At 40.4% G+C, this 22,343-nt stretch overlaps 1 protein-coding gene across 3 annotated transcripts in view; it reads left to right on the top strand.

Annotated features, from left to right (window-relative positions):
* The window catches only part of DAPP1 (dual adaptor of phosphotyrosine and 3-phosphoinositides 1), a 56,725-nt gene that overhangs the window by 1,875 nt on the left and 32,507 nt on the right, over nucleotides 1–22,343 (top strand). For all 3 annotated transcript variants that reach the window (NM_001076891.2, XM_059887559.1, XM_005207699.5), the window contains exon 2: nucleotides 20,018–20,140. In NM_001076891.2, the coding sequence (NP_001070359.1) occupies nucleotides 20,018–20,140 (123 nt within the window). The remainder of the gene's footprint in view (nucleotides 1–20,017; nucleotides 20,141–22,343) is intronic.

The raw sequence follows: 22,343 nt of genomic DNA, 5'->3' as shown, positions 1-22,343 counted from the left end.
TCCACTGCAACGCCCAATTACCCCCAAAAGGTGCTTTTATGTCCAGACCTCTCTATTTCAGGAGGCCCGGATATGTCTTTAACATTGGAGGATGGTTTCTGCAACAACAGGCCAGCCACAGTTGTCTAGGGAAATTGCTCTACAGTTGTGTTTCTTAACCTTGGCCATGAACTAGAATAACCTAAGGAGTTTAAAAAAATTCCCTGCCCAGGCCACCCACCAGACAAATGACATCAGTGTTTTGGGAGGCAAGCATTTTCTTTGTAGAGTTTCCAAGTGATTCCAGAGGGAGACTGAAGTTGAGAATCCCTGCACAGAACAGAAATCCGTCAGAAGCACTGAGTCAATGTGCCCTTGTTTTTCATTTGTTGAGTATGTACATGAGGAATCTTAAAGCCATGAATAAATAGATACTGATATTTCATTTGTGGGTTTGGGAGCATTTTGTTTACCAGTTTTTTACAGACATATTTAATAGATAATAGAATCCACTCATTTCTAGTGTACAGTTCAATAATTTGTAGTGGCTTTAAAGAGTGCTACAACCATCACCATAAACCAATTTTATAACATTTTCATCATCCTGATAAAAAACCACAAGAGCATTTTTTTTTTTAATACTCAGTGTTGGGTTAATATATCACCTGGCTGATGGATGGCCCTGTTTCCCAGGTATAAATACTCTGACCATGGGCATTTTCAAGCTGCCAAAGGTTTAACAACAAGCTTACAAAATCCCTGAGAATTTAATAATGGACTTGAGCTCTTGTCCCTCTAGGACAATCCTGATACACTTCTCGTTGGTCATAGGATCTGAGAAAACTTGAAAATGACTTCTTGTCTCTGGCGGAATTCTGAATAAAGTGAAACTTCTTCTTTGAACCTATAAGCTACTGGTTAGGTAGAATTTACCCCCAAGTAGAATGTGGAGGCTCAGTGATGTCTGACTCTTTGCAACTCCATGGACTGTAGCCCACCAGACTCTTCTGTCCTTGGAATTTTCCAGGCAAGAATACTGGAGCAGGTTGCCATATATTACTCCAAGCGATCCTCATGACTCAAGGATCGGTCTAACCTGTGTCTCTTGCATCACCTACACTGGCAGGCAGATTCTTTACTACTGTGCTACCTCGGAATCCAGCTACCCCTAAACTTCTAATTAATTCAGTTTTTCAAATGCTCCCTAAAAACAAAATGATTTAATGCAGTTGGTAGATAAAAAGGGGCTGATTTTATTGCCTTCATTTTAAAATTGTTTTTAAAAGGATTATTTGAATAGTTAGGTAGATTCTTAATGTTTGTATTTTTGATATAGACAAACAGATAAGGTGATGGTTAAATGGAAGACATGTCATGCATTTTTATTCTTCGGTCCCTATTTTCCTCCGGGCTCTGGAATCTATCAGCTCTGCAAATTAACCCCTGAATTGCAGCAGCTCCATCCCCTGCCTTTCTAGGACACACATGACCTGCACAGAAGATGCATTTATTCTCTCTAAAGCAACTTGGATGCAGTTCTGCGTCTCATTTGTCAAGTGTCAGCCTAAAAACATTTTTTTCTTCACCCTAAACATATTCACGCAGCCAGAAGCAAAGGGGAAATAACACAATCTGCAATGGTTGCTCAGCTTCACTTACACACCGGCCGAATGGGGGTTGGGGGGAGGTGGGAAGGGAGGGGCAAGGGCCGTGGAGGATGGTCCGTGTGAAGGAGAAGGTGGACAGGGAACAGAGGGCAGGCTGTGTGAGGCTTTCAAAATCAAGTGATGGGGAAAGGAAACAAATAATGATGATTCGAGACACCACCTAATGAGCAAACTAGGCTAGAATTGCTCATCAGTTTCGTGTTGTCCAACTCTTTGGGACCCCATGGACTAGGTCCGCCAGGCGTCTATGGAATTTTCCAGGCAAGAATACTGGAGTGAGTATTCCCTTCTCCAGGGGATCTTCCCCATTTAAGGGCTGCCCTGGTGACTCAGATGGTTAAGAATCTGCCTTCAATGCCTGAAACCCAGGATCAATCCCTGGGTCGGGAAGGTTCCCTGGAGAAGGGAATGGCAGCCCACTCCAGTATTCTTGCCTGGAGAATTCCAAGGACAGAGGAGGAGCCTGGTGTGCTACAGTCCATGGGGTTGAAATGAGTCAGACAAACAAAGCGAATAACAGTTTCACTTTCATTTTAACCATTTAAAATTCCCACAATTCTTTTATTATAACAAAAATTCCTACAAACAATGTAGGAATGGTGTAGGTTTGTAGTTTGTTTAAGGATGCTCCCTTGCAAATGGTATAACTACTACAGACACAAAAGGGATACAATGAAATAAAAATATTTTAGGATATTTTAAAACTAAATATTCATGGGGACTTCCTGGTGGTCCAGAGATTACAAGGGACGTGGGATCCCACGTGCTGTGGGGCAAAAATGTAAAAAGAAAAGAAAAAATCATTCAAATTATCTAGTCATACATATTCTTTCAAGTGAGAAATATAGTAAATATTCCTTTAAAAAATATTCTTTTGTTTTATATATATACTTTCCCAAGTCTCAAATTTGATAAGAAAGTATCTGTGTTTGGCTGTGTTTGTCGAAGTCAAGAAAGTAGATTCTAAGCTCTGGATATTAAAATAAATTAATTAAAAAGTCTCTCACTTCTCACCTCTAAGAGAAAGTTAGACCAGATGAAGGGTCAGCAAACATTTTTGTCCAAAACCCAGGTTATAAATATTTTAGACTTTGCAGGCTTTATGACTTATGCTTCAGCTACTCACATCTGCCCTTGTGGGGTAGAAACAGCCATAGATAACACAAAAACAAATGACTGTGATGGTGTGCAAACACAATGTTATTTAAGGACCTACCCTAAAATTTGAATTTCATATGATTTTCATGAGTCACAAAATATTCTTTTTTCCCCCCTAACTGTTTAAGTATAGAACTCCACTTGGCTCACAGTCGAAACAAAATCTTGTACCTTGGCAGGAATTAGCCCTCGGATGATGACTTGCTGACCTAGGGAATGAGTAATAACAACTAAAGCAAGTTCTCATGGCAAGGCAGGCATTTTACATACACTCACTCTGGTCTTTGAATGATACTGATGTTCCAGCTCTACATCCAAGGAGACTCACCAGCAGAGCAATCAGACTGCCTGGCATCCTAGAGAATCTGGGTCCCCAGTCCATGCTTATCCCATGGAACCAGGTTGTTCTCCTGTTCTAAGAGTCACGTGCCAGCCCCAGGCCATTCACATCATTTGACCTTCACAATACCACCATCAGCACAGTGTGATTATGCTCATTTCATAAATTCAGGAGGTGACTTCAAGTCAGTCAGCTGAACTGTCTCTAGGTCACAGACCTCGATGTTGGTGCCCTGACAGTGCCTAGGAACTTGCTCCAAAGCTGCTACTCCTTCCACGAGATGAAAGAACGTAAATGTTCTAAGAATGGCAATTAGTCATTGCTGGATGCTCACCATATAGCAGGCATTATTTTAAGCCCTTTGCTTGTGTGACTTATTAAATTCACACATCACTGTGGGATAGATACTACCACTTACGTCATTCTTGTTTGCAAACGGAGAAATGAAGGACAGAGCTTTTATTATCACACGCCCAGGTTTACAAGCTCACAAAGCTTCGAATCCAGGAGTTTGGCTCCAGAGCACACATTTTTGTCCACTAATATAACTTCCTAATTTCTGTCCAACTTCTCTCTTCTTATTATACCTGCACTATTAGTGCTGGTGAGAACTGAGAGAAAAAAAAAGTTCTGTGATGACTACCACCAAAACTTTTTTTTTTTTTTTTAACTAAAAGACATTATTCTTTCACATTCTTCATATAATAAATATGCACACAAAGCCAGATCAATATGCTAACTCATCAGAACTTTTAAAAATTGAGGGTAGATTCCTTTCTTCTAGGCTAGACAAATTGAGTAGGCTAAGAAAAACATGGTAGAGTCAAAGCTTTAAAGGAACCTGTTTACTTGATACCAAGTAGAGCAATGAAGCTTGTTCCTCTTCTGGCACAATTCTGTAATCTCGGACTCTAAAAATGAGGGTGATTCTCTTGTGGCTGAGCAAGAGTACGTAACTTGTAGTGCACAGTTCGATCTCTGCTCGAAGCAATCGAATTTCCTCTTCTCTTGCTGTGTTTCTGTTCCTCTATGGGTAACAGTGACTTCCTCCTACTTACATGTGGAAGTCTGGCCACACAGGTTCTCCACACTGAGTGGGGTCACTTTGCTTCATTCATTCTCCCTTCTGTTCCTTCATAGATCCGTCTGTTGAATGATGACATTATGCAAGGCAGTGTGGGAGATGCTGGCAGCAAGAAGTGGCTATCCCCTGGAGGAGTTTACAGGGCAGAGGACAGGGAGTGCCCGTGTGGGTGGAGTTAGAAGGCAGGGTGGAGGGGCCGGGTCATCACTGTGTCTGCACAAGGCACACGGCAGATGGCCGGCAGGAAGGAGATCCTAGGATTTCTGTCAGGTGAAGGCAGAGAGAGAGACATTTTCTAAAGAGAAAATGGCATGAATAACACAGTAGAAGAGGAAAAGCGTGTGGATATTCAGAAAATGAAAACCGTCCACGTGGACTCGGACCCTCCCAGCCCCTGGGAGGGTCATTACTCAGCATTCAGCCTGACTCTGGCCTTCACCTCTGAGAGACCCCACCTTCGGCTACATTCTTTGAGAACGCTTCCACCTGGTTTCTTACCCTTTTCTTTTTTTTTTTCAAACCTGGGTTAATTTCTTGTTCCCACCAACTCCCTCCCCACAACCATCCCATCAGCTAGGATAAACTCCTGGTCTGAGCCCACACACTCCGGCTCCTGCTCCCTGATGTGGGCCCATATCTGAACCCCACTGCAGCTGGGTAGCTGAGTCTTAGCTGTCGCTTGGTCACCTCTAGGCTCCCTGTAGTCCTGTGCCCCCAACTCCCTGCCCACTAGTGTCTGCTCCCATTGTCTCTTGTTAGAACTGCTTTGTTTAAAAATCTTTAAAGTTTAAAAAGCGTAAAGGCAAGAGTTCAATTTGTTTTGAGAAAAATATAGCTATGTCAGACAAGGTTACTTTTTGGAGGCACGTGCCGAATTACTTAAGATTAAAGTGCTGTGATATCTGTAATTTACTTTTAAATGTTCACCCAAAAACATAGGAAGAAAATATGGCAAAAAGTTAAAAATTATTTTACCTAAAATATGGATATTATTTAAATATGTGGATATTATTTATACTATTTTTCTACTTTCTTATATATCTGATATTATTCATCACAGTTTAAAATAATAATAAATGCATTAATTATTGATGATTTGGGGAACAAAGAAAAGCACCCAAAATGACCCCCAAAATGACATATTATTCAACTTCTTTCCAGTCTTTTAAAAGCAGTTTTCTGTAAATACACACAGATGGAATTGCGGTCATACCATGTATATCATTTTGCTCTGAATTTCTGGTACCGTATATCTTCTTCATCTACTTTTGGTTCTTTCTCAAAGTGGATTCTGGGTCTGGTCTCTCCTTAGGCAGCCTGTTTCTCTATTTTAAAATCTGAATATTTAGACTGGTCCAAATTCCAGAAAGCCTTAAATAGATTAGGAGTTTGGACTTGGGTCAAACTTCATTTGACAGTATGGAAATATTGAACATTTACAGGAACGTGGAATTGTGTGGCCACCATGCTTTGTTTTGGGATAGATTAACCTGGGAGTTGAGCATGATGCATAGCAATGAGTTCAGAGCCAAGAAAGCTAACGAATGAGGGAGTTTACAGATCTGTGAATAAGAAACTAGGGAGAGGATCTGGGAATAGTAAGGAAGGAACAGGGTTAGATGCCAGTAATTCCTCTGAGCTAAAACCATAAGGGATTCATACCCAAATAAGAATGAGTTCTGCTTTTGTATAGTTTTTCAAAATGACATCAAAAAATTTTTGACAATCTTACTGTCATGAATGTCTTCTAATTCATCTATTGTTTGCTCTATCATTATAAAAATCTAAAGGTGCCTGGGTCTCATTTTACTCCTCAGAGCATTCTGACTCACCACCAGTTTTGTCTATGTTTTGGATTAATCCTCCACATAGTCTTAGAACCATTTCCAGATGATGTCAGTCCTAAGGCCCTCAGAGGTTTGGACATCTGCTCCAAGCTGAGCACTGAGTATTCCTTTTGACAATGAGCAACCTAGGGGCAGGGCTGTAGGTTACACAGCTTTGTCTATTCCGTCCAAGCCCAGCACTTGACAAAGAGCAGAATTCTAAATATCTGAATTGCCTCAAGTTGGGTCAAAACCAAGACAAGAACTCAAGGTCCCTGACTTCAGTTTTCCACACCAACACTGGTGATGTATATACTACCCTCAGACTCACTCAGTCCTCTTAACAAATGGTTTGTCTGCTGGGAAAAATTGACCTCAGTTGGAGGCATCACCTAAACAATGAAATAGACAGGAGATAATGAAACAAGGATCTTTCTTTTTTAAATTCCCCCAAAGTTTGGGACTTTTTCCTATAGATGTAGCTTCCTGAAAGTGACAGTCTCTGTCTCCCGTCCCAGCCCACAATGGTAGGTTGTCAATGACAACTACAGTCTGAGGACACTTACTCCCTCTGAAGCAGCATTTCATGATGGTTAGATTGTAAGGGTAACCAGACTAAGTGCAGAGTCAAGCTTGCTTCCACTCAGATATGAGCCTTCTTGAGAGACCCTCTGGTTTGGGATGTCTGCCCAGTCATTCAAGTCCCCCTCAAGCTCTTATCCATGACATAGTTTTTCTAGTCAGTCTCTGAAATTTGGTTCGCAGTCCCAATCACACATTCCCCGATCCCCAGCCACGGGGAGAACAATGATGCTCTTTTGGTTTTACAGCCGTTTGTGCACGCTGCAGGCGGACCAGGGGACTGGGCAGGATCTCCGCTGGGATGAGATGCAGTTTGCCCTCATCCTCCACCCTCCCCATTCCTGGTGGCTCTGCCCTAGGGTCTCACATGTCTCTGACCTTCCTGTGTCCACTGACCCAAGTCAGGCTCTGTGGGTCTGCGTCCTTCTGGCACTTGGGGTTCTCCACTTCTGTGTCCTGGATCACTGTACTGCGTCCTGGATCACTCTGGTGGGTCTCTGTTAGTCCCTAGGTGTTTCTACCTATGTGAGCCTCTACGTGTGCCTTTCTCGGTCTCCAGGTCTTTGTGTCTCTCTTTCTACAGTTCTTGGCTTATGTGTCTCTGACCCTTTGTGTCCCTCTGTGTCTCTGGATTTCCGAGTCTCTGGCTCTCTTTCTGTGTTTCCACCTCTCAGGACTTCTTGTCTCACTGCTCAGGCTCCTTCAAGAACAAGTTTGGCCTGGTTTCCGACTCCCACAGAATTATCAAACCTGTTCAGTCTGTTTCCTTTTACCTGGGCCTTGGCTCCACGAAAAAACACTGGAGGCCCCACCTTCAGTGCACTGTGTGACCAGAGACATACTCTGGCTCTGTCATCACTCAGGTATGCCCCATTTAGCTCTGCTACTATCATTTGTAAATGTGGGCATTTAGAATGGCAATGGACAATGCCTCGGACCAGCCGGTTCCATCACAGAAACCTCCTAATTGGAAAGACTGTGGTGGGTCTTTCTACAACTGCCCCATGTATCACACTATGATACATAGAGCTTTCAAACTTCTTTGCCAAGCCTCTGCTTGGTTCTGTTTTTTTTGGATGGGATCCTTTGCTACAATCAATGGAAAGATGAGCCCACATCTGTGAACAGCGGACTCAACATGCTCATGTGGACAATACCACATTGTCACATAAAATATGCCATAGCCTGACTATGGTACCAATTTCACTACTGACATCTTCTGAGCTGATAAGACATTTCCTTTTCCTTAACCCATGATTTCTGATGGCCAAGTGCTTCATTTTTTCAGGAAATCAAAGTATCTAACACTGCTGCTGCTGCTAAGTCGCTTCAGTCATGTCTGACTCTGTACGACCCCATGAAAAAATGAATACAAAAGCAATCCCATGGAGTGACTCAAGCACAGAGGATGAAATAGCCTGAGTTAAGATGGCTTAGGTTGCGATTGCCTAATAGATTTATTTTTTTGTTGTTCTATCACCATTGTGTTCAGAAGGATTCTGAGGCCAAGCATAAACTTAGCAAGGAAGAAGACAGAGAGTGCAGACTTCCCCTGTGGTCCTGTGGCTAAGACTCCATGCTCCCAGTGCAGGAGGCTGGCTCTATTCCTGGTCTGGGAATTAGATCCCATATGCTGCAACTAAGAGTTTGTGTGCTTCACTAAAGATTTCAGATGCTGCCACGAAGACTGAAGATCCTGAGCGCCTCAACTAAGATCTGCACAGCCAAATAAATTAAAAAAAAAAAAAAGAAAGAAAAGGGGAGTGCATCATATGTTATGAATTTGCCATCTTTGGTCTAGAGAGTTCAGAAAGCATGTCAGTGCCATTCAAAAGTGAGAATAATTTTCAGAACTGTTTCTTTTGCATTCTAAAGCTTCTCAAATATAATATATTTAAGCTTTTGATTAAGAAGGCTTGCCATCTTACTTTTTGTCTAAAAAAAAATGCTTGTCATGAACACGAAAAAAAGTGAGCGTAATTTTGAAAATGAATAAAAAGTGAAAATTCTCTAAAGAAGAGTGCTTTTGTTGGCCATTCAACTCCAGAGCCTATAAGCTGTTTTCATACAAGCAGGAATTTCTGTTATTGCTTTGGGTTAAAATATGTCCTCATAAGTCTGAAGGGACAGAATCTTATTTCTATGTAACTTCTCTTTGGCAGGAAGGGGGAAAATAGGTATTTAAATATGTGAATAATCTGTAGACGTGAGTTAGGAAGAGATTTTCTCCCCAAGATGTATATAACCAAAACTGGATGTATGGCTCATGTTTTAACATGCAAGACTGGTTTCTGTGTCCACTTGTTCCTCCGGTGTTACTTTGCATTATTCTTCAGTATAGACCGTCTGTTCCAGGTAGGCATTGTGTTTTCTGTAGACCCATGCATATGTCAACCCCAGTGCCTTTGCTTATGCTACTGCTCCTGTTGGAATGCTCTTTTCTCTTACACTTAATGAATTCTGTATCTATTCTTCAAGTTCCAACTCATGGTCTTCCTCCTCCATGAAGCTTTCCTTGATCATTTCATTTCCTCAGGAGCTCCCCCTTCTATATCATTTACTGTCCATATCACTAAGATAGCAGCTATCTGGGGATTTTTTTTTAAATTAAATTAGCCACAGACCCTTCTCTTTCCTTCCTAAGTACTGTAAAGCCACTTAGTATACTCTTTGCTCTCTTTGTCTTCCTCTTTAATACTACATACATTACACTCAAACCATCAAGATTGTTGAAGTGAATTAAAGTTTTTAGGACCAAGAGTCCTTCAACTCTGTGCTTCTCAAACTCTAAACTCATACCAATCATGTAGAGCTCATGATGAAAACAGATTATAATTCAGGGGGTCTAGGAATGTGAATGTGCTAATGTGAATTCCTAACAAAATCTCAGGGTTCTGAATGACAAAAGACCTCACATTGTTTTTCAAACATCAGGTACAACCCAAGCATGTCCTTAAAGTTAATTTAGGGGATCACAGTCAATATTTGTTAAAAAAGAAATAGAAAAGAAAATAGTAAACAGCATTTAAAAGGATAGTATTTTTTCCTATAACACTTTTTGGATTTTTTTGTATGCATGTTTATAATGTAACTGTGTATACACACACACACACACACAACACACACACACACACACAGATACAAAATATATTTTATGCTGTTGGTTAATTCAAAGAGCTTGAAAACTTCTCTTTCAAAGGACAGAGCAGAATGAGAAATAATTGTATCAACAAATTAAGTTAAGACAATTAAAATCAAAGGGATAAGAAACCATGAAGACTCCAGTACAGTGGGGCAGTTTCCCAGAAGGCTTTAGCGCAAAGGGCACTGGAATGAGAGAAGAGGCGGAACTGAGGATGGGGTTTCTGGATGGAGCTCGTCTGTTTTGTCTGTGGTTGAGCTTATTTCCTGTATCTCACTGAGAGGCAGCTATGAAAAGTCTTTAGTGGGTGGATGTTTCCTAATTTGTTAATGTATCATGGAAGGGATAACGCCACAGTTTCCTTCAAGGCCAGCTGCGGGTTTGATAAGCTAGTAAGCCCAGTACAAATATTCTTTGGAAGTTTGGTAAGCTTTTGTTGACTGTATTACCCTTGAACCATTTATGACAACATGTGGGCCTTGGGAGAAAAGAAAATACAGCATTGCTTCAAATGTGTTGTTGTAAAGAGTAGTTTCTGGCTCTTTTTCACTTCTTCAGGAACAATGAGACAAAATTTTGTTTTTTTTTAAGTTTCTGGAAAATGAACCTTATCCCAAACAGCAGAGGAGTTGTATTCCCAGCAACCAACACAATGCCTAGAATATTCATAACTGTTGTTGTTCAGTCGCTCAATTGTGTCTGACTCTTTGCAACCCTATAGACTGTAGCACTCCAGGTTCCTCTGTCCATGGGATTTCCTAGGCAAGAATACTGGAGTAGGTTACCATTTTCTTCTCCAGGGGATCTTATGGACCCAGGGATCTAAACCTGCACCTCCTGCATTGGCAGATGGATTCTTTACCACTAGGCCACCAAGGAAACCCCATGTATGTTGTATAAATTGCAAAGATTGTATCTTGCTCTCTTCTGCAAAAGTTAAAGAATCATATAAGAGGTTTATTAAAGAAGTCAATATTCCAGCATGAAAATAAGAGAGTTTTCCTACCAGGTGTTATTATTAGTCACCTTGACAGATGAGAAAGATGAAGGTTGCTACTTGCATGGGGTCATAACCAATGTGTCAGAAGTCACTGGGGCAGATGGACTCATCACTGAGGAAACGAGTGGAGATAAAGGCATGCTCTTGCCTCACAAAATTTTCACGGCTACTGCATGGGTGTTTGTGAGCCAGGTTGACTGCGTATTAGCATTCTTTTTCGCTTGGCAGTTCCCAGAAGTAAAAAGGTTTTTTATTGCACTAAATTCTAAAAACATCATCTAATGCAGCTGGCGGAGATGTGGGAGAGCCACAGAGGAACAGGACTTATTTGGGGGTTTTAATCAGCAGCAGGTCCAGCATGAATCAGCAGCGTGATGCAACTATTAAGAAACGAATGCAATCTTGGGCTGCCTTGCCATGTACCTGACAGCTGGAACAGGGAGATCCTCTGGGCTTTTGGTTTGCACTTCAAATCTTACCTTGAAGATAGATTTTAAATATTTGGAAAGTATTCAGAAGAGATAAGTTCTCTGGGTGATCAAGGGACTGAAAGTCTGTCATAAAAGGAGAAGTTGAAGATGATGAAAACAAAAGCGAGAACATTTTAAACACTTTTAACTATTTGGGTAAGTGACATCTATATAACTCCAAGAAGTAACTTTGAGATCATCTGTTGAAAGCTGTATATCAGGAAACAGTAACCTGATGTAGGCAAGAGTTTTCTGGCCATAAATCATAGAAGTATGTACAGGTTTGCCTGTACAAGCTGTGAGTTCCCCATTACGAGCAATATGTAAACAAAGATTGGATAAGAATCTTACTAGGGTTGAGACTTTGCCCACACACTGTACAAAAATTAGAAATATAAACCAAGCTGTTGGCAATTAGGGACTAAATGTAGCTTTTATTTACTAAGTCAAACATTTTAATTGTTTACTCTAAAAAAAAAAAAAAAGCAGATGTGACTTTTATAATCTGTGAGTTTACTGTGAAGCCAATGAAGCTTCAGCTTCAGGGCCTCTGTCTTGCACAGACCCTAGTGAGGCAATTAAAATAAATGCATCAGTTGGAAAAATATTTAAGAGTAGTCCCTGAGCATTAAAATTTTAAATACACTTACAGCTCATTTATGAAAGAAATTTGATAGAGGTTCTCAAATTTTCCAACAGTCCTAAAAATGTCATTATCAACATCACATTATGAAGTTGAAAATAACTTTTCTCTGCTATCAATAATTTAAAAAATTATAGGTGACTGAATTATTCTGTTCTCTCTATAGAAAATTACAATAAAACATTGTTTTACATGAAAAAATAACTAAAGATGATATGGCCAAAAGTGTAGAGAAAAAAGTATGGAGGTGTGTTAAACAGGTATTTAATGAATATAAGTTGTTTTCTCAGTTTATCAGCTTTTAATTTTTTTAATTTGTGATATAATTAACATATAACATTATATTTGTTTCAGGGGTACAACATAATGATTCAATATTTATGTATATTGCAAAATGACCACCACAATAAGTTCAGTTACCATCCATCACCACATGGGTAACAAAACATTTTTTCTTGTGATGAGAACTTTCAAGAGGAAATTTGTGCCTTTTGATACTCTGTATTCATTTTACTACCCCCTCAACATGCATCTCCAGCATTCACCAATCTGTTCTCTGTATCTGTGAACTTGGTGTTTTGTTTGCTTTTTGTTGTTTTATTTTTTCTTATTTTTCATAGTTAAATGTTGGTGTATTTCATTCTTTTTTAATTGAAATATAGGTGGCACAGTGCTAAAGAATCTGCCTGCCAATGCTCAATCCCTGGGTCAGGAAGATCCCCTGGAGTAGGAAATGGCACCCTTTATTCTCCACTATTGTTGCCTGGAAGATTCCATGGACAGAGGAGCTTGGCAGGCTATGGTCCATGGGGTCACAAAGAGTTGGACATGACTGAGCAACTGAACACACGCACACATATAGCTGACATACACCATTATGTTAGTTTCAGGAGTACTACACAGTGACTTGATATTTGTATACATTATGAAATGATCACCACAATAAGTAACCATCTGTCCCCTACAAAGCTCTTACAATATTATCACCATTATTCCTTATGCTGTATATTACATCCCTGTGGCTTATTTATTTTATAACCAGAACTTAGTACCCTTTAATCGCCTACACCTGATTCACACACAATCCTTTCCTTTCTGGAAACTATACATTTGTTTTCTGGATCTATGAATCTGTTTTGTTCTGTTTGGTTGGTTGTTTTGTATTTTAGATTTCCCATATAGGTGATATCATACAGTATTTGTCTTTTTTCTGTCTGACATTTTGTTTAGCACAAGGCCCTTAAGGTCCACTCATGTTGAAAATGGCCAGATTTAACGCTTTATGGCTTAGTAACATTTCCCTTATCCATTCATCCATCAATGGATGTTTAGGTTATTTCTGCATCTTGTCTACTGTAAATAATGCAGCAATTAACATGGGTTTTTTTTTTTAACATATATGTTTTCTAACCAGTGCTTTAATTTTCTTCAGATAAATACCCAAGAGTAGAATTGCTGGGTCATATAGCAGTCCTATTTTTAATTTTTTGACAAACCTCCAATCTGTTTTATATAGTGGTTGCATCAATTTACATTCCCACCAACCTTTTTTTCCACATCCTCACCAACGCTGGTTAGTTCTTGTCTGTTTGATGACACCATTCTAACAGGTGTGAGGTGATATCTCATTGTGGTTTTGATTTGCATTTCCCCGTTGATTAGTGATGTTGAGCATCTTTTCATATATCTGTTGGCCATCTGTCTTCTTTGGAAAATGTGTATTCAGATCTTCAGTCCATTTTAATATTGGATTGCTTTGGATATTTTTTTTTTTTTTTGCTATTGAGTTCTTTCTCTAGTCTGAATATTAACATCTTATTGGATATATGATTTGCAAATATTTTCTCCCATTCAGTAGGTTGCCTTTTCATTTTGTTGATGTCAGCTTTTAAAATTTGCAATCTATTATGATCTCTTACTCTAAAAAACTTTTCTCTTTTGGTAATTTAATATTAATTTTTCTTAAAGAGACTTCCAAATTTTACAAGCTTCAAGTCCCTTAAAATTCGAATCTTCCATCTAAAGTCAGAATAATCAAATAAAAACACTTTAAACACAGCCCCAGTTATAGGAATTTCGGCCCAGGCAATTAGTACTCTATGTAATGAGCTGTTGTGTATGCATTTTAAGCCATAAAAAGCTCTGTAGACATCAGCCATGGAACAGTCAGCATCCAGAGCCAAGCATAAGATAGCATCAATATCCTCCCAGGCTCATCTCACCATGCCTGGCTGCTGCCCTTGGACACTCACCTGGATATTGCCCACCCCACTATGCAGGGCTCTGACCTGATACATACCTGGTGTCTGCCTGCTTCCTGGCCTTTGCTCCTGTTATTCCCTTTGCACAGATAGCTTCCTGAACAATTGTCGCTCCAAATTCCACCAGACTTTAAATAGAGAAAGTCTCTCTCCCCCTCTCCATCCAAGTACTAGGTCACTTCCAGAATTCAATAAATAGTAGTTGAATAGGTAAATAAAATAAAATAATTAAATACAATAAGCATTACCAGGGCCCTGGATGTTGGATTAAGGTAGAAATACTGTCTTCTCTTTTTCAAATTTTAGTTACTCAATTAATATATGTATTTTTTTAATTAGAACAAGCTAAATTAGGAAAATTTAATCAAACTAAGGACTCTTAACAATACTCTCAATCATGGTTCTTTCCATTAAGGACCATTCTTATGAGTTTGGAGTATATTTTATTAGCTTCCCATTTTGTGCTTTTATGTACTTTTATATGTGTATGTGTTGTATTATTTGGAGATGAGAGAGTTTTTCTTTAGTGGTTTCATACTGTACCTGATAGTACGTTTTGGGATCTGTCGGCTCTGACATGTGTGGACATAAGCATTCCGTGTTTTCCCATGGGGGTGCAACTGGCATTCTGAGCGTGCCAATTCTCAGTTGCTCAGAACTACGTCAGTCTTCACAGGGTGGTAAGCATCTTGGCATTGCCTCAAGGAGTGCTGGTTGCACCCAACCTTCTGCCCCAAGCATTTGGTGACCAACATGCTCTCACCTTTTCAAATTCTGATTAACTTTTTTTTTTTTCATAGCTTTAAAAAAAAAAATAACTGGAGGATTATTTCTTTACAAAGTTGTGCTAGTTTCTGCTGTACAACAATGTGAAACAGCTATAAGGATGCATATATCCCCTCTCTCTTGAGCCTCCCACCGCAATCCCACCCGTCCAGGCCGTCACAGAGCGCCAGGCTCTACCGTGTGTGTGTTTTACACACGATAGTGTATATATGTCAGCGCCACTCCCTCAGTTCACCCCACCCTCCCCTTCCCCACTGTTCCAACTGTCCATTCTTTACATCTGCATCCCTATTCCTGCCCTACAAATAGGTTCATCCGTACCATTTTTCGAGATTTCATCTATAACATGTGTTAATATTAGATATCTGTTTTTCTCTTTCTGACTTACTTCATTCCATGTGACAGACTTAGATTCATCCGCATCACTACAAATGACCCAGTTTCGTTCCTTACCTGATTAACTTTTAACAAAATCTCATCTTCTGAGCACTCAAATTTATCATCTCACTGTTGGTGGAAAATTAGGATGGCTCCTAATTTTTATTCTCACAAATGCTCTACGGTAAACATCTTCATTCACACTTCCTTCTGTGTACTTGTGAGTTTCACTAATCAGACATCAGAAGTGGAGTCACTGGTCATGTGGGCATGTCCGGTTATACTAGATATGTAAGTTCCCCTCCAACTTAAACACCTGCCAACAGTAGATGATAATATCCATTGCCCCTAAATTCTCTAATACTTAATACTAACCAGTCTGGTGGATTAAAAAAAATTCTACATTATTGTTTTAGTTTGCATTTCTCTGATTAATAGTGAGACTATTTATTTGCAATACGTATTTTCTCTTCTGTGAATGACTTTCATTTCCTCTTCTGTATATGTACATATTTTAATTCTTACTATATATGCTTTGTTACCAGAGAAAAAGCACAGTTTAAAAATAATTTGTGTTTTCCTTAAGGCCTGCTTAGATGTTGGGCCTTTCAAAAAATGGCCTTGATCTTTACTCTGTCTTGGGTGTAGTTCACAAAGTACTTCTCTCACCCTCTTGACTAGATTAATGGTTTCTTGAAGCCCAGCCTGGGTTTTTATTCCCTTTGACCTGCCTAGTATAATGCTTTGCACAGATTTATACTCAGTAGGGAGAAGGCAATGGCACCCCACTCCAGTACTCTTGCCTGGAAAATCCCATGGATGGAGGAGTCTGGTAGGATGTAGTCCATGGGGTCACTAAGTTGCACGACTGAGCAACTTCACTTTCAGTTTCATGCATTGGAGAAGGAAATGGCAACCCACTCCAGTGTTCTTGCCTGGAGAATCCCAGGGACGGGGAAGCCTGGTGGGCTGCCGTCTATGGGGTCGCACAGAGTCAGACACGACTGAAGTGACTTAGCAGCAGCAGCAGTACTCAGTAGACGAAGATTTATAAAGTCAAATGATAGAAAGTAGAAAAGGTTAACTATAGGAAAACTACTGACTGACCAAGACTATATTTTCAATCTTTTGATCCTTTTTGAAAAAACTGTTATTTATTTATTTGTTGGTTTCTTTTTGGCTATGCTGGGTCTTCACTGCTGTACTTGGGTTTTCTCTAGTTGCGGCGAGCAGGAGCTACTCTAGTTGCAGTGCATGGGCTTCTCTTTGCAGTGGTTTCTCTTGCTGTGGGGCTCAGGCTCCAAGGTGCACGGGCTTCAGTAGTTGATGCGCACAGGCTTGGTTGCCCCACAGCATGTGGAATCTCCCTGAACCAAGAACCAAACCCGCATCCCCTGTGTTGGCAGGTGGATTCTTAACCACTGGACACCAGGAAAGTCCCTAACCTTTCACTCTTTATGAACACAATCTTGAACCATCCTTAGCAAAGATGGACACATTCCTACAAAGGATATGTAATGCTGTTTGGCTTTATAATCACTTCCCTGAAAGATAACCTGATCTAAAGTTTCTGGGAAATGATGCTTAACTCAATGAAGAGAGGAAGTTTAGGCATTTGTGGAAGAGTTGTTTGGGGAATGAAGATCCTCATTGCCATGCAGACATGGTGAAGTGTAGGTGGCTGCCTGGCAGGCTCTGTCTTAGATTTGCCTGGGCCCAGGACTCCGTGAAACCTGTCATGGCCATGCTGACTCTACCAAGCTGCTACCAAGAAATTAACAACTCTACCAAGAAATTAACAACCCCTGCGATGTTCCAAATTACAGCACAGTGTAATGCTTTATATTCAAGTATTTCTTATGTGCTTATGATATATAGTTCCTGTTTAAAAAATTACCATAAAAAAGTTCTCAACTGGGACTTCTCTGGTTGTCCAGTGGTTAAGAGTCCATGTTGCCAATGCAGGGGATGCAGGTTGGAATCCTGGTCGGGAACTAAGACCCCACATGCCCTGCAGCACAACCAAGGGATTGAAACAACAACAACAACAATAAAAACTGCTATCAAGCTGTAATTATCAGAATTCTATAAACGCTTTAAACAGACATCATTAGATCTTGTTTAAAAGAATTCCAATGTCCAAATTCTTTACATTTTAGAATTTCGTTGCTTCAGATAAGTAATCTATTAACTTAAACTGAAATGTCCATTCAAAATAAAATTATTGGCAACATTTCAGAACTTGTGACCTCATAAGGATTTCATTTATCAAAAAAATTAGTATTCTGCCTATAACCAAACCTGAAGTTTTTGATAGCCTCACTTTTAGCTCCTCCAATTTTTCTTTTTTTTTTTTTTAATTCAAGTATCATTGACATACAACATATTAGTGTTAGGTTCCAACATTTAAAGAATTTGATCCTAAGAAGATTTGAGCACATTTGGGAATTAGTCCAATGAAGGGGTAAATAACTCAATGGGATTTCTTATAAAAATGCTTTTCCTTGCCATTGTTTTTAGTTAGCAAGTACATTTCTAACTCAGGACGGAGGCATCTCTGCCCCACAGAAATGTGCTAAAGAAGCAGACATTAGGACATGCTGATTTAGAAAACATAGCTCAGAGACCTATATAGAAACTCCCTCTGCTTTTGGTCTTATGTTTACTTTTTATTATCAGGCTAAAATATCATAGCACAGCACATCCCAGCAGATCCATCACTCTCAGAGAAAGGCACTTCCTTGTACACCATGCACACCTCTGTAATAGTACTGAGTTCACTGACATTATCAGCAATATTTGTGTAGCTGCTCCGGTCTCCTTCCCCTTCGCTGCCCTGCACTGTAGCTCCTAATAGCAGCTGCTACCCTCCATGACCTAGCTTCCCATATCTGAAAGAAGCTGAAAGTAATCAACAAGTATATCTGAGCAACAAGAAAATCACACCTCAAAGGCAACATCACAAGTTATGGCTTTGGGGATCTCAATGGCTTCGTGACAACTAATGTGCTTTGAGCTCAACTGTTTGCCAAGACTGCTTTGACCATAGCAAGCAGAACTTACTGCTGGCCCATGAGGCACCGCTGTTATTAATTCTATTTTAGAGGTGAGAAAACTGAGGCTTAGATTGGTTATATAACTTGCCCAAGGTGTTACAGCTATAAGAGGTTTCACGCGGATCAGGACTCCGGCAAACTGACACCAGAGACCACAGTCCTAATCACCACACTGAACTGCCTCTATTGACTCATTAAAAAGAATGGGAAAGGAAAAAGGAGTGAGGTGCAGAACAGGGAGCCTGGGATGCTCTTGTCTCCATAGAGCTGGGATTGGGGACATGCCTGGATGCCTCTGGACACAAAGGATTCCTGTCAGGAGGAAGCACAGAAAATGGCTAACATTGGGGTCCTCTGAGGAAAGGAACAGGAGTGATGTGGGTTAAAGGGGAGAAAAAAACTTCATTTTCATTATGCCTTCTTTTGAACTATATAGATTTTTTTATACCATGTGTTACCTTTTCTAATGTGTTTTTGGAGTTTATTTATTTATTTTTTTAAACACATACATTAGTCTGAATATCCTTGGGACTTCCCCAACTCTGCAGGTATTTGTGAGTTTTAAACAATAGTGAACAGGGCTTGCATCTCTGTATAAAACGTCTGAATTCCTTGTGTTCAACTTCATTTCCCTCATGACAATGGACTCTGGTATAACAGCTCAGTGGTTTTACACATTACAAAACATGGTACCACACTTTTAAAAGACAGTGTGATAGATCAAAAGAAAGAGAGATAATTGGCCCAAGCCTATTCTTATGGTTATTTTTGACTTGAAATTTTAAAAATCTTTCTGTCTACAAAGTAATGTGTGTTTGTTTGCTAGGACTTGCATGAGTAAGTACCACAAAATGGCAGTACTTAAACAGAGGAAACTGATTGTCTCGTGTTCTGGAGATAAGAAGCCCCAAATCAAGGTGTCAACCCCAAGTAGGGTTGGTTCCTTCTGAGGGCTATGAGGGGGATCTGCTCCAGCTCATCCTCCTTGACTTACAGATGGCCGTCTTTAGGGAGAGTGTTCACAAGGCACTCTCCCTGTGTGCAAGTCTGTCTCCAAAAGTCCCTTTTTTATGGTCCTATTGAATTAGGACCCACCTTGAAAATGGAAGTGTTAGTCACTCAGTCGTGTGTGACTCTTGGTGACCCCATGGACTGTAGCCCGCCAGGCTCCTCTGTCCAAGGGATTCTCCAGGCAAGAATACTGGAGTGAGTAGCCACTCTATTCTCCAGGGGATCTTCCCATCCCAGGGATCGAACCCAGGTCTCCTGAACTGCAGGCAGATTATTTACCATCTGAGCCACCAAGGGAGGAGACCCCTAGGACCCACCTTAAGAACCTCATTATAACTTGCTAAAGACCCTGTCTCCAAATAAGGAAGCATTCTGAGGTACTAGGGCTCAGCACTTCAACATAAGAGTGTTCAGGACACAATTCAACCCACAACACTCTGGGATAAGGCAAATCCCTCCTTTCCCCTTCAGCCTCATCCAGCAATTTCCTTTTCTTGATGTCTTGGCTCAGAGTTTGGTCTCAGGGCTACCAGGGTGGAGAATATTGCTGAGGTAATCTCTGAGAGGAAAACCCAGTGCAGGAAGAGTCCCCCGTAGTTCACTCTGAGTGAAAGTGCTGCTCTCTCCTCCCCAGGTGGTACCATGGCAACCTCACCCGCCATGCCGCTGAGGCACTGCTCCTCTCCAACGGATGTGATGGGAGCTACCTTCTGCGGGACAGCAATGAAAGGATTGGGCTCTACTCCCTCTCTGTGAGGTAGGATTCATAAGAACTCTAATGCATTTAGTGGGGCCCCATCTCTTACTTCTATGGGCACTGACTTCAGCATCACAGGCAGATTGCCAGAAAATGGAATTCGCTTGATTCTTGTTAGATCAGCAGGTCCAAGGATGCCAAGCTCTGAGTGGTGAGACTGCAAAAAACATGCCTGCTCCTTCCACTAGCAGGGAAAGTGTTATTAGAGCTGGGACAAAATACAAATGTAAAGCTGAAGGAGATTTTATGAATTATTTAATCTAAAACTCTTGCTTGACTGATGAAGAAACTGAAGTGGTAAAGTGTCTTCCACCCAATAAAACCATGCTAGAAACAGCACCAGAATCCTCATCCCTGGAGCCTGGCCCGGTACCCTTTTCACTGTTCTTTGCTTCATCTGGAAAATCAAAGCAACTTTCATAACCACAAACTCAAGCAGGCAATGTGCAACTTTTAATTTTTTTCTATAAACAGAATTTCTCAAAGTTCCATTTCCCCTCACTGTTAAGAAAGTTAATCTAGTCCCCACCAGATAGGCCTGGCTCAAAACAGTCATTGGCCAGCCCTTTCAGGGTTTCTCTCGCACACTTTTTCCTGGCTGACTTCCCTTTCAGAGGTGACCTAGCCACCTGATAATCAGGGGGAGTCATTGGTTATCTGTTAACATCTGTCACCTTGGCTTCCACTGACATATAGCAAGTCTCACTGGGTTCACAGGCAGTTGCTAGGATTTGAGGACTCCATGAAATTGCCCTCGGCCACCCATCCATTAACCTCAAACCGTTATTGTTTTATTTTGTTTATAAATTTTTCTAAACAAATCTTTGGGAAAATTTTTAATCAAAAGTGGAATTCTGCTTGAAGTAGGAATTCAATCTGGGTTGAAGCAGGAATTGTGCTTTCTCGAATCAACAGCAAATGTTAAAATTATATTTAATGGTTGGATTGTTGATCCTTTATTGCATGGATCACTCCAAAATCTCAGACAAACCTGTGGAATTGTTGGCTCAAAGAAAGTTAACTTTTCACTTTTACATGTTTCATAAGGCTTACAAAGAGATAACACATATATTACACCTATATACAAATTTAAAATATAAATTGTTAATTTCCATTACAAGCACTTGGAAATGCTTTAAAAAGTAATAACCACCAGCAAAAGTGAGAAGGACCAAAGACCAGCTCAGGAGAATGGTTGTTTTTATTCATTTGTTCATTCACTTCCTTAATAATATTTCAGAGCGTCCATTCTGTGCTTACCACTTTGATAAGTGTTGTAGGAGATTTAAAGACCTTGTCTTCAGGAAGTCTAGCCTCACAGGGGCAATAAGGCCACATATAAATACTTTACTACAAAGGAGAGTGCTATAAATGACGTGAAAGATGGCAAGGTAAGTGTGTGAATTGTTGAGAAGAGAAAAAACAAGTAACTCAAGCTGGAATATCATGCAGTATTTGATAGAGTAAGTGGCATTTGAACTGACACAATCAAAAACAAAGCAGAAGAAGTCACAGGTGAAGGGAACAGTACAAGCTAAGGGACAAAGACAGAAGCTCCTAGGAGAATAGCACAGCTGGCTGGACTATGGCAGTTGCCAGAATGTGGTCCCCAGACCAGTAGCATCACTTCAGAGCATGTTAGGAATACAAGTCTTGGGCCCAGCCCCGGACCTACTGAATCAGGAATTCAGGGGGTAAGGCCCAGAAACTTGCACCCTTTGGGTGATTCTGACTTCTGGTTTTTGCTTAAGGTGGAAAGTTACCTGAAAGAGAATAATAATGGAAGTGAGGCCATGTGTGTGTGTGTATGAGTGTGTATGTGTATATGGTTATAGATATATATAAAATTTAATTTTCTGCCTTATTCCAAAAATGGCAATGTAGGAAAGTTGGTATTTTATTCAGCAGGGAGTGAAATAGGTGTGGGAAGAAAAGGACTGGGCTCACATAACTGCTTAAGTGAAAAGAGGCAGAATTTGTACTGACTCCCAAGTAAGGGAGGAGGACCAGGCACAGAGGAGAATCTGGGGAGAGGGTGGCCTGCCCTTTCTATCATCTCTCTTCCTATCTCTCTTACACTTATGCCTCCAGCAAAATACAAACAACCCATTTGAAAAGTGAGCAGACCTTAATAAATGTTTCTCCAAAAAAGACATACAGATAAGCACATGAAAAGATTCTCAACACTACTAATTATTAGAGG

Source organism: Bos taurus, chromosome 6 (genome assembly GCF_002263795.3).
Source record: "Bos taurus isolate L1 Dominette 01449 registration number 42190680 breed Hereford chromosome 6, ARS-UCD2.0, whole genome shotgun sequence".
Classification (NCBI taxonomy): Eukaryota; Metazoa; Chordata; class Mammalia; order Artiodactyla; family Bovidae; genus Bos; species Bos taurus.
The sequence above is the reverse complement of the archived record's forward strand: the minus strand, read 5'-3'. Positions and strand labels throughout refer to the sequence as shown.